General features: G+C 50.0%; 1 protein-coding gene across 5 annotated transcripts in view; it reads right to left on the minus strand.

The window, feature by feature from the left end:
* Positions 1-7,437, minus strand: part of NRP2 (neuropilin 2) — a 115,116-nt gene extending 107,679 nt beyond the window's left edge. For 2 of the 5 annotated variants that reach the window (XM_022567493.3, XM_022567496.3), the window contains exon 1: positions 6,363-7,418. In XM_022567493.3, coding sequence (XP_022423201.1) covers positions 6,363-6,435 — 73 coding nt within the window. In that variant the 5' untranslated portion in view covers positions 6,436-7,418. Of the gene's footprint in view, positions 1-6,362 lie in introns of all 5 variants that reach the window. The other 3 variants (XM_089916485.1, XM_022567494.3, XM_022567495.3) reach the window with 3 other exon arrangements.
* Positions 7,438-13,307: the final 5,870 nt, after the last annotated feature.

Raw genomic sequence — 13,307 nt, forward strand, 5'->3', positions numbered from 1 at the left:
GGAGCCCCTTCCACGCAGCACTCCCTGCTGGGCACACTTTCAGCGATGAAGGATGGAAGAGGAGGGAAGGGAAAGAGAGAGATTTAAAAAATCAGTAGAGGCGAGAACACTGAAAGTAGAAAGCCCAGGTGAGAAAAAAAAATGCAAAGAACAAACATAAATCTAAGATGAGAATCCAGCAGAGAACATCCGTCTCTGAAGAACAGTGTGCCGAGAGATCATCTGACGCTTATAAAACCAGACAAAGGTTTAGTGGGGTAAGAGCTGAGAATGCGTAAATTATCTATTTATTTAAAAAAAAACTCATAAAAGTAACATCAACTTACCACATGGGTGTTAGTGTCCTTTCTATCTTTCTATGATCACCAGATACTGTTAACCCCACTGAAGCTGTTTTGAAGATTAAGTGACTTCCGAATAGACAGCTTAGTACTCTCTGTAATCTGACATAGCCCAACAGCCCTAGAAATCAGCTATTATTATCAAATACATTTTACAGATGACAGCACTGAAGTACAGAGAGATTAAGGATTCTGGATCACCGAGCTGTCAAGTGGCTGAGCTGGATTTTAATCCAGGTGGTCTGGCTCCAATGCTTCAGAAGCTGGGAAGTCCGATGAAGGTCTCCCCAAAACATTTCAGTGACAAACTTATTTAGTGGCATTTAGGGCAAGAAAAATGTTTTGCCTGTTTGAAAACTCCTTTTTCTCCCCCGTGCCAGGAATCTGTGTGTGAACAATGAGAGATGTGTTTGAGGCTGGGGTGTGAGTGAGCTGGAAGCACTTAACACAGTTTCCACTCCCGGCACCTCAGGTGCTTGTCATCCTGGCCCTCTTTCCTGGGTCCTGGAAACCAGGGTGTGTGTCTGGGGGAGGGTGTGGTAGGGGTGTGACTAGATGGCTCAAGTCTGAAACTGTGTCACAACATCAGAGGGTTTTTTTTCTCCGCAGCTGCCATTTCTCTCCTGTCTCCTCAACCCCATTCTTCCCCATCCTAAATGCCACGTTGGTATTGTTCTACTTGAGAGGAGCAGCATTTTCAAAGATGGGGGATTTATTTTTACCGCACAGCTGGTCTGCCAAAGGTCACATAATTTGGCAATGTTCCCAGTGGTTAAAAATTAATTTCTCCTTATTAATACAACCAAGGTCCCCTAGGATCAGAGCTCAGCCTTATCTAAACTTGACAGCTTCTTAAACCTTTAGAAGATGCTTTCTCCTGGCGGGCCAGCCATGCTACAAGGCCACTGTGTCCTGGAATCCAACCCCACTGAATCCTGTTAGGTAATGAGACCATTAAGCCTTCAGCCATTTCTCATCGAAGCAGATAAAGCTTTGGAAAAGGCTGTAGGTTCTCTAGGACAAACTTCCGCAATACCAGGAACGGGTTAATTAAAAAAAAAAAAAAAAAAGTGAATGCCTTACCTGGAAGGAACCATACAAAGACAAACTTCCAGGGATCAAACACAAACCTGACACTCAAAGAGGGTGCCTCACAGCTTACCCAGTGGCAAATGATGGTCAGATGATAAAATACCTCAAATATGTTAATGATACTACAAACTACTGCCCAGATGTCACTTTTCAAGTCTTTTCTCATCAGTGCAAGAAATTAAAAAGATATTATGCTTCTGCTCCTAAAGTCTTCCCAAACTGGACTTTGGGGGAATATATTCTGAAAACTCTTTACCGATGAACCTGGCTCTGAATTCTGTCAACTCAGAACTGTCTCACACTTGGGTCACCCAAAGTCAGCTCCTTCAATAAGTAGTTGAGTCAAATGAAAAACACCAGACAGGGTCCTCAGAACCATCCAGTCTATGGTGTCTCTCCCCACTGATCCCCGGGGGCCTCTCCCCAACTGTTATTTGCTTTCATGCCTCATTGCATATGAACTGGCATTTCGACCCCTAGACTCGACTACACTGTGAAGATAGGAACTGACCTTTTGGGTGCAGAATATGAACTATACATTCAACAGCAGGAGATGAGAGCCATTTAGTAGACAGCAGGAGTCCTGCCTGGATAGCCTGGGGTTCTCAGTCACTGCAGCCTTCCAACATTTCATTTTGCCAGTTGGGTGCTCTGTGGCTTAATCTGAGGGCTCCACGGCATGACATGAAAAGTCCAGACCTGCGGTGCTGCCTGGGCATACACAATTCTACCAGGCACAACTTGGACAAGAAGGAGCTTGCCCTGGAGCCCTCATGGGGAGCTCTTCTCTTTCCACTGTTTTGCACTGTGTGCTCTGTTGGCAACTGGCGCAAGCTTCACTACCTCCAGTGGCTGCTTGTGGGATAAAGTTGACTGGGTACCCACTGAATGCGGGCACGGGACCAGTCCCCAGAGCCTAGAGCAGGCTGTCTGTGCCGAATCCAGGAGTTTATAGATCTGCTTGCAAATTTTTATGCCTGCCTACAGCCATCCCGCCATTCGTGGAGACAGGCTAAAAAGGGAACCCTCTTCAAACTCTTATCCGGAGCCTAGACTGCCGTTGCTTCTCTTTCAGCATTTGTTTGAACCAGACCTGTCTTCCACAGCTAATTTACACCTCTTATCTGATCATCCAGTCCAGACGGAAGGTTGAATTGACTGCGTTTGCCAGTGTCCGTGGCAATGGTGTTAAAACTCAAGCACAGATCAAAGCTCTCCAGGCAAGGGGCGGGCGGAGGCGGGTGTAAGGGAGGGGCGGTTTTTGGTTACAGGGTCCGGGCTCTTTTGGCCCCAAGCAGTGTGTCCCGGAGGTGCGGAAACGTTAGGGCTGGGAGTTGCCACTATCTGAAGAAACCCATTGTCAGGGCCTGATGATTTCCTGAGCAAAACCCCGTCCCCCGCTGACCACGAGATTAAGTCCAGCAAAGGGGAGTTTCGCGGCCAGGCGCTGACCGGGGAATGGCTAGCGCCAGGGGGCTCTCCTCTCCGTCTGAAACCGAAAGGAAGGGAGGTGGTGGGAGGGAGGCGAGTGGTGAGCACACGCCAGTAAACCAGAGCGCCGATCTCCTCCCATTCCAGAGAAATTCAACCGGAGCCGCAGAAGCGGTGACACGGTTGAGCCAGATCCCCTAAGCTTGGCCCGGAAAGCTGATTCCCACCCCCATACCGCAGAGGTTCCCGGAGGGGCGAGCGGTTCATTCCACCCCACCACCCCCGCCAGCCCCTGGACATTAGCTTTGTGGATGCCCCCCCACCCAGCCGCCGGGCGTCGGGGACCTGGTGGGAAAAACAGAGGTGCGCTAGCCCGAGGCGAAGGCTGCGGGCAGCCGTTTAATCACAGCTCGCCCCGCCTCCATTAACTTCTGTTGATATTAAAGAGAAATCAATCAGTGAAAATGAAGCACTGGCCGTGAATATTTCTTTTTCCCTAGCGGAAAAGCAAAGAGCGAGATGGCGGGGGAGGGGAGGCGGAACTCGCCGGCGACTGCAGAGGTTTCTCCCAGGCGGAGAACCGCAGCGGCGACTTAACTTTCTGGCAATGGGCAGCGTTGAGGAAATGCCGCAAGCTTCTCCCTGGAGGTGTCCTTAGTCAGGAGGGGGAGGGGACAAGGCTGCAGGAGCTGGAGGCGGCCCACTTAGCCCAGGCTTGAGCTTCGGTTTTGCTTTCGCTGGCAATATTTTTGCCTAATAGAATGTTTATGGATCGCTCGGCTCTGTTTCTGCTGCGTAGCCCAAACAAATCGATGCGGCGTTAGAGACAGCGCGGGGTAGGGGGGAGGCTGGGGGGCCACCACGTCCCCACCACGTGGAATGCCCGCGCGCCGCGTGCTCTTCACCTGTTCGCGCGCACCCGCGGGCGCCCGGCGCGCAGCCCTACTAGAAGCCGCGCAAGTTGCTCTCATTCCCGCGGCTCAAGCTGCCTCCTTTGCGCCTCCAACCTCCGCTCCGAATCCCACCCAGTCTTCCCGCCACCCAGCTCGTCCAGCGCTCGGGCCCCCAGCCCCTCAAAGTCGGCTCTCTGGGGCAGCAGGGGTAATGCAGCGCAAAGTGGAGTGCGCGAGGCAGGAGGGGGCGCTCCGGGCAGGGCCCTCCGAGCGGCCCCGAGTCCCCGAGCCCCCGAGCCGGGGCAGGAGGGAGACAGGCGGGCGGCGGCGCTGCGAGCTGGCAAGGCGGCCGGCGTGGCAAGGACAGCGGGAGCCTGGTGCGCGACGCCACTGGGCCTCCCAGCCGCCCGCCAGTGCAAGAGGCTGCCCGCCTTGGCCACGGGGTTATTTGCTCACTTGCTCCCCGGCACGGCCCCCTCCCGGCCGGCGCGCACCGGGTGAGTCAGAGGTCTAGCTGGGCCTCGCCCTTTGCCACCCGCTGCCGGCTCCCCCGGTGCCAGTCCGCTGCTCCGACGAAAAGCCGGAACGGCCCGCGGCTTGCGATCGCCTTTTCGGGTGAGAATACCCACCCCGGGCGGGTCCCAGCTCCGCGTCCCATCAGGAGGTCCCACCCTGGGTCCGAGGCTGCCTGAGGCCTCACAGAGGGCGACCAGCCCTGTGCTCCGCGCCTCTGGGCTTCTCTACAAGTGACGCAGCGCGGCCCGGGGCTGGGGTGGGAGGGGGCTCTGCAGAGAGCGCGGAAGGCAGGTGGCAGAGCGGGAGTGGGTTTGAGCGGACGTCGCACACACACGTACACACTCCGCGCAGTGCTCGGGGACAGATGTCAGAACATCTGGGGTAGGAGATGGCCCCCGAGTCTTTACTACCCTCCCGCCCCTCAGAGCACACGGAACCTGAAGTTGTGTGTGTGCGTGTGTGTGCGCGCCAGTGTGCGCGCGCTCGCGCGCCGGGGCCTACCAGAGTCCGTGCCTGAATACATAATGTACCGTGGGCATCCTCACCGCGCGCGCACGCGGGCACACACACGCACACACACACACATATATACACACAGCGAATCACACAAACATACATAATTTATGCAGCTTTCAGGTCTGTGGGAGGTAATTTAATTTCGCTTCAAGCTGGGAACTTAGAATTAAGGCAACAGGGAATGGGGAGCCACAGGAAATCTCCCCAAGTGGGACCTGCACCCATCTCTTTGATGCGATTTTCAACTGCTTTGAAGACCAGTTATGGCAGAGAAGACGCAGCAAACGTGTGGATTTGGATAACAAGGGCATTCGCGAATCTTTCTCTCCCTCAAATAAACACCCAAGCTTCGAGTGGGGTGCGTGCCAGTGCTGGGGAGTGAGAATCAGAGTCCCAGGGCCCCACAGCGGGCTCCCACTAGCCCGCTGTGATGGGGGAGGGCCCGGGAGGCTGCAAGGGGTTAGTGCTATCGCTGCAGTGGCAGACTTCGAAGTGTCTGCGGGTAAGGGCACTTCAGGAAGGCTTTTTCTCCTCTCTTTCTTTTCCCCATTTCCTCCCGGGATGGTTTCCCCACTCTCAATCACCTGTAGCAGCTTTTAAGAGTTTTGTCAGACTGCGACACTGTTGTCAGAGGGGAGAGAGGCTCACCCGGGAGAGTGGTATGCGGAAGCAAGAACATGCCCCACTGGATTCCCTGGAACCAGCCCTTGTCAGAGAGTGTGCCCCTAGCTCACAAATACTGGCCCCACACTGTTCTGGGCCTTGCAGTACTTATCTCTGCAGTCTGTCCACGCACCCTTTTTGGCAGTGGTTGAGAACAAATTCCACTCAAAAGTTTCTGACCACTTCACAAGAATGAGAGACCTTTGAGGGCCACATAGTTTGTGTTATCTAATAATAATTTTTAAAAGAACACATGATTTTCTTCCCCAGAAAATACAGCAGGAAAGAGAGCTGAATGACCAAACGCTTGGTTGCCAGAAGCACCCAGCCCCAAGCCCCTAGCTCAGCCACAAGACCGCTTGCTCCATCAGCCTAAGCCCAGTGATGCTGAGACTCATACACACATTCTGCAAACAATCTACAGCACTGGAAAACCCAAACTAGCCTCTTGTAGTTCCCAAGCCCTTCAGTTAACATTGCTCAATGTAGCTAAGGGGAGGGAACGCAAATGATTTATATTTCACTGGCTAGGTTGAAGAAACTCAAGGGAGATGTGTTCTGCTTCAAGACAGGGGGAAAAAATTCCCCAACACTGTAATGCAAAAGCTTTGTAGTATTTTTAAACCTTTGATTCAGTCCATATGTGACATCTGAACACCGCCAAATTCTGTCTATGTTTCAAAACACACACACACACTCACACACTCCTAGCGGGAGAGAAAAGTTGGGTTTTAGCAGCGGTGGTGGTGTAGGGAGGGCCGGCTGGGATCTCTCTCTAAATTATTCAGTATTGAGAGATCTTCCTTCTTTGCCATTGCGTGTGGCCCCCTGCATTAGCAGTTGCTTTTAAAGGTAAAGGCATATTGAAATGAATAGAAAAAACAAAAAACAACAACTTTCAGGGGCTTACCTGGTTGGCCTCTCACTTCATGTCCTGAAAAGTAGAGAGCTAAGAAAATCCAGGTGAGAGGAAACATATCCATTTTGGAGAAGGAAGCTTTCTCCAGAGCTGTTTTTGTAGATTTCTTGTTTAATTACAAGTCTTTGTATTTTTCTCTCTCTTATGTTCTTCCTTACAGTGTCCTCTGCAAAGGTTTCTACTGGTCAGTGTTTCCCTCCTGGGTCCTGGCGGCCCGTCTTCACCTTTATCCTTGCTGGATCCCCACCTCACCAGGAGGAGGGTAGCTCTTCAAATCAGCAAAGAGGGAGCAAGCCGGGAAGAGAGGACGGGTTTCCTCTCTTAAAAACAAAACGCATCTATGCCCTCTCCAGTTCCTCAAAGTATCATTTCCTTTATCCTACAACATCACGAGTATTTCCCGTAAGCCAAGCGTAAAAAAAAGAGGAAAATATAATAAAAATAAAAGCCAAGACTTGCCTTGGGCATCACACGGCCCCCAGGCAGCTGTGTGATCTCAGAGGCGTAAACTGACACACATCCCCCGGCACTCGGGACCGACACGCTGGTGGAGGCACCGACCACCCGACGGCCCGAGCGGGAGGCGGCCGCCCAGCTCTTGCCCTCACCGGGTTCCTCTAGCGGGAGCCTCCCCCAAAGGCTACACCCGCCTGGCCAGCCTCAAGAGGGGTGTCTGAGGAAGGAAGCTGCTGCTGCGGCGGCTGCTGCTGCGGCGGCGGCGGCGCCGGCTGGGATCGCCTGGGAGCGAGCGAGCCCCTCTCCGAGTTCGCTCGCGCCCGCCCTCACCTCCACCTCGCCTAGCGCCTTGCCGAGTGTCTGCGCGTCTGAGGATGTGCTGGGGGCGGGCTGCGGGCTGCTGCCTCGCTCGCGTTCTCTGCTTCCCCTCCGTCTCCCCCCTGCCTTTTCAGGCCGAGCAGCGGGTGGATGTCAGAGCCGCGGCAGAGCTATCCGATTACGCGCCGGCTCAGGGCCCGCCCCTTCTGTGTTCCTGATTAAAGAGGCAGCCGCGGAGACGCGCGGCGAAGAGCAGAGCGCGGCGGCACCCGGCTCGGGCGGGGCGGTGGCGGTTTCCCCCTCGGCCGCGGCCGGATCAAAGTTAAGGCAGCTCCCACCCGGCCACCACTCTCCCACCCTGGGCACCTCCGCGCCTGGCTGCGCCGGGCCGCCCGTGCGTAATGCCCTGGAGAAGGAGAGCCCCCGGGCACCTCCAGGGCGCGCTGCCTTTGGCCGCCTGGCCCCCGCCCGAGGAAGACTCCGCGGGAAACGGAGGGAATTCTTGTTCTCCCCCGATTCCCCGACTCCCGCGCCACACACGTAGAACCCAACACCATGCCACGCGCAATGGCGTTACAAGAGGAGTTGGGTGGCGTACGGTGTTTGGAGTAGGGAGCCAGGCGGCAGCTCAGCCATGCGTTCGCACAGGCAGCAGTGCGTGGCGGCGACACACACGGTCAGCCCCGGCTGAATAAAACCCCAAACACTCCCTGCGTTTACTACTCGGATCCTTTGTTGTGTCCCAAACATACTCCTCTCCTCTCTGGGTGAGGATGTAGTTTCCCCTGCGCTCCTAACTTGTAACTATCAGAAGAAGAGGAAAGACATTCTTCAAAGAAATTTTTCAGGTAAATAAATTGGATTCCCCCAACTTTCCAAAAAAAGTCCAGGTACATGAAGGTTTCTCGAAATGCTACTGTAACTACTTCTATTCACACTTCCCCGTGGAAATGTGGACACAACGCCGAGAGAAAGAAAACAGCATTATGCCAACTAGTTTTAAATGGAGGCGTGAAGCCTGTTTAGAGGGAGCCTCGAGCTAACAGTTGGGAAGACACTTGTATCTTTGTTTCTAAGGATGGCTTTGTGGATTCAAACTGTCTTGCTTCACTAGGCACCTATTACTACATTATCATAAAGACTCTTAACAGGAACAGTCTAAATAACACTTTGCGGATACCTTTTCTGCCACTCTGCAGATTAAGAAAAATAAAGTTTCGGTGACAAGAAACACACACGCATCTGACTATCCCATTTATTTCTTTGCTTGTGCTTGTGGATTCTTCTGGGTGGTTTTCCTCCTTATCTGGACTTGCCATTAGCTTTGTTTATCACTTTTAGTGTTTGAAAAATCTGTAACTCCCACTTAACTGTTATTTACACTGAGATAACCAAAACAAAATTGAATCAGAAGCCATTTGCAAATAGTTGAGCCAAGCCGTGCAAGGATTTTACAGTGCTGTGTAGATCCACTGGCTGCATATCACACTGTTAATCTTAGATGCCTGGTTTTAAAGGGCATTTAACCGAGGCCTGGTGAGTTTTTCCAGTGAGCATGTTCCCTGGCGGGCCTAAAGACTACCTCTCACTCCTTTCATTTCCTCTCTCTCTCTCCTGTCCTTCTTTCCCCCCTTCCTTCCTGGCCTTGAGAGCACATCCGTATTATTAAAAACTCCAAGTTTACTTTTTTTCCTGTTTAAATGTCAGTTGTAAAGGAAGACCGCTGCTCCCCAATATTTAATGGAGTAAAGAGGCAGTCTGGATATTGAAACTTAAATGGTGATCTCGGCTTTTATCATTGCCAAGGTACTAACTTAAGGACAAATAACATTATCTACAGTGACACAGGTTTAATAAAGAGAGTCATTTAGGATCACCCTCCCATCACCAACCCATCTAGCAAGTGCCGAACATGGAAGAATTCTGTTTCTGAGTCAGAGTTCAGGTGAAGGGGAGACAAAGAAAAAGTAAACTGAAGCCCATTGGGAAACCATAAGAAGGAAACTCTGGACTTCTGCCCTCAGGTTCTCAGGGTTGGAGGTCCCTATCAGGATGCTTCGAGGGTCTTTGGTCTGGTAGGGAGAAGGGTCAGTCTCAGTGTTCCGTTCCTGGACCTGATTCCCAGCATCATGGATTTTAATTTTTCAGAGGAGTCATTAAGGAGCTAACTTACTTCCTGGGAGTCCTCAGTATGACTGTTGCAAGAGTTCTAATCAGTCCACTTGAGTCAAGTCCTGATTTCCTGCAGTTGGGTAGAGGGTGAGTCTTTGGTTCAGAGCCCTGGGGACTCCCAGCGGCCAGACCAGTTTGAATCCTCTAGGGGGCAGCACTCAATAAATAATGGTAACAGTAACTGCAGTAGCACTTCTGGCGGTGCTTTTACTTCCAGGAGCTCACAGCCCTTTAAGACCAGACCAGGGAAGATATAGACTGAGACCAGATCTCCCCCAGCCCACTCTGAACAAGAGCCCATGGACTCAGGGGGACTTAGAATTGCTTTAATTCAGGACTTCCAAGAACTCTGGGGACTAAACACAAATCCCACCTGTGCCCTATGGAAAACGAATCTTTAGGGAACTTCTCCAGAATGGGACTGGCTCAGACCTGCCAGCCCCAGTTTTTGTCTAGACTGGAATCTCAGGGGTTTGGCTACAATTGGTTTGGTTTCGACCAGAGGTGCAGGGGTGAGGAGCCAGGCACCGTACTTTTCATTATTTTGTGAGTCCATATCTTTCACTCGTGTGAGTCCCATAGAGAAGCCTGCCTACTAAAGACTAGTAGCATTGACAGAAACAATGGGCTAGTTGACAGAAACACTGAACTGACTAGAAAACAGCTAACTAGTGAAGTCGAGATTCCTGGCAGAATCACTGACTCACCTAGGACGTTTTACGTCATTATCCTTCATTGTGAAATAATAATAGATAATCCCATCCTACATTCCATTCCTTTGACAAGAAGGGATGTGGGGAACATAAAACAGGTTTGTAAAAGATGCTAAGAGAAAGCTGTAACCTAGCCACACCCCAGTGGAAAGATGGGCATTTCCAGCTCGACAGTCCCAACCCAAGGTTACATCAGAATCACCTAGGGAAAGTGGTAAAAATTCAGATCCCTGGGCAGCATCCTCCTGCAGATCAGATTCCTTGGGTTTGGGAATCTGTATTTTTAACACATGTTTTAGGTGATTCTGATGTAAATGCTCATCAGGCCAGAATTGAGAACCTCTGTTCTGAGACACTGTGTTTTCACATAACCTTTGATATATGCCCTTCCATTGAAGGACCCCTGGACAAGTATTTCTTCACTTTTCCACTCCAGGAACTTTTCAGATAGGGAGCAGATGTTTCAAGTATCTGGGAAAAGCCCCTAAGAACATGTCCCTTAAAATGCCAGAATGGTGGTGTTTCCAGGTTTACCTTGTAACATTTATTTAGAAGTGACAGCAAAGAGCCTTTTGAAAACACCAAGAACCTCACCTCATGGGTGCGAGAGGTTTGCAAAAACATGTTCAAAGTACCAGCTGGCGGGGTTTATGGAGCTGGATCCAGCCCTTTCACCACCCACCCACTCAACCATTGGTTGTTACTAGAGGTTTGTTTCAGGTGTGGTTTTCCATCTGTGTTTATTGCAGTGTGCTTATTAAATGCTCGTGGAAGCATGACTATGCAGGAGGTATGCAAGCAAGTAAGACATTGGGGTCTTGCCTCCTGGGAACACAAGATCTAAGAGTTCCAGAAGTTTCATGCTTCCACAATAGATACCACCTGTCACATGGTGCTTCCCCTTATCTGAGCACTGACATTAACAAGCTCTCACCCCAAAAGAGGGAGATAAGAGACATAATTGCATCTTAATCTATAATTCACTACACTGCCCTAGTTAATGTTTAGCTGCATCTGTCTCAGAGGCAAAGCTTCAGTTAAAATGTAATAGGTCTTCATTTTTATTCCCTTTTGTTTGAAGCTGAAGACCAGGTTTCTGGTCAATAGGCTTTTTTCCTACTCATTCTTTAAACAATCAACACCACCTCACAGTTTCTTTTTGATATTATTTTTGGTGGGTTTCCACAATCCTCGCAGATTTCCATAAAGTACTGAGATCTCCTTCACTCTAAACTGTGTGTGTCTCTCATCTCTTTCTCAGACACAGACACTAGATCAGGTAGAAGGGAGACTTGTGAATGAAAAAAGAAGAAAAAAACCCCAAAACGAGTGAAATGTGCAAAATTCATTCAAATGTACCTGAAATCCTTGGCAAAGAAAACTATAGAAGTCATAATGCTCTCGCTACTCTGTTTGGTTTAAGCATGAGGCAGCTCTTCCTCTGCTACACTCATTTTTATACAATTTGAGGCACCAGTGCTTCAAAATGGAGCCTGTCAACCCTTCACTTTATTACTCTTTTTGCGGTACACGGGCCTCTCACTGTTGTGGTCTCTCCCGTTGCGGAGCACAGGCTCCGGACGCGCAGGCTCAGCGGCCATGGCTCACGGGCCCAGCCGCTCCGCGGCACGTGGGATCTTCCCGGACCAGGGCACGAACCCGCGTCCCCTGCATCGGCACGCAGACTCTCAACCACTGCGCCACCAGGGAAGCCCCCACCCTTCACTTTAAAGCAGCATTCTCCAGTACAACTTCCTGCAGTGAAGGAGGTATCTGTGCTCTTCGCCTGGCTATTAGACATTTGAAATATGCCTGGTGTGACTGATAACAGAATTTTAAATTGTATTTAATTTTATTAAACAATTTTAATTTCCTAGCCTCTCAAAAAAAAAAAAACAGATTCCACATGAGTTTAAGGGCTATTGAACATATTGGACAGCTTGGGTTTAGATAATCAAAAGACCAGAGCAGGAGATTACCCATAGAAGCCCTAGAAATTCATACCCTTGTTAGTCTCTGAGACTACCTCACTTGTTCACCCAAAAGGGAACCCCAGTATCAGCAGACGTATCATTTGAAAATGTATGGTGTCTGTTTGGCGTGGAAGAGAAGGGCTGGCTTGTATTATACGCGCCCCTTCTCTGCTCTCTTGGACAGCTTTTCCAGAGCACTCACCAGGGATCAGGGCCTTCACGGTGTTCCAGGCTCTTGGCCTCAGCTCCAGCCCACAGTGGAGAGAAGCAGGTTGGGGCAGCAGAAACCTGAGGTCAGGGCAGATGGGCCTTAGGTCTCCCCCACCCTTGAAAAATCTGATAACCAATTTGGAACCAGTTTCCTCACATGTAGAATGAAAGGGTTGGTTTGAATGACTTCCACCCCTTTTCAGTTTTGTATTTTGGCTTGGGATCTTCCTGCACTTCATCCTCATTCATGAATTTAAAGCTAGTTTTAGTCTTAATTTCATAGACAGATCAGTAATTGAAACTGATAACCTTTTTTCCCCCAAGAAGATGTAAATGCATGGATGGGGCTTAACTGGATATTCCGTTTTCATAGTATTTATATTGGGTATCTTTTCACAAAGAGAAAGTAAGTATGTTAGGCATCTTGGCAGGGTTTTCAGAGGAGAAAATTTTGGATTTTTGGACAAAGGCCTTTCCTAGCCCCTAAAAAAATACAGATTCTTCTTGACAAACACAGGCCAATAACTTATTTGTAACTTCGTGGCATTTATAGGTGATATGATGGGAAATTTTAGGGTTATGATCTGAAATGTGTTACCAGTAAGGAAAATTATAGTTTGAGCTGAGAATTCCCATTCTCTCACTAAATTCATAGACTAAAATTCCTGGAAACGTGCATCCTGCATCCATGAGTGTGCATGCCTTTTCCTTCCTTCACATGCATACCTACACTCTTAAAGTCCCACTGATTTGTAAGGTTTTTTTGGTGTTTTTGTTTTTGGTTTTTTGGTTATTGCTGTTTTCAGATTTGTAAGCTTGTGACTTAAGGTGCCTTAATTAGACATCTACATGTCAGGTGATTGTTACATTATGATGGCAATAGTTGCTAATTTGAGCGTGAAAGTCCTGACAGAAAGGCAAGTGTCAGGGAGCTAACCTTTTGCTATTGAGGATACTCCAGGGTGGGTTAATTCACACCCACCATAGTCATTAGTTCCCACTCTCCTACTTCATATTTACTCTTATGTAGTTTACTGAGCTGCCAATCAACTCTTAGTTTCCGGATGAGATCCCTGATGGGGAGGGGGATTGGA

This window comes from Delphinapterus leucas, chromosome 8, assembly GCF_059928025.1.
Source record: "Delphinapterus leucas isolate spDelLeu-1000000601 "Yukka" chromosome 8, BTC_Dleu_Yukka2, whole genome shotgun sequence".
Lineage (NCBI taxonomy): Eukaryota > Metazoa > Chordata > Mammalia > Artiodactyla > Monodontidae > Delphinapterus > Delphinapterus leucas.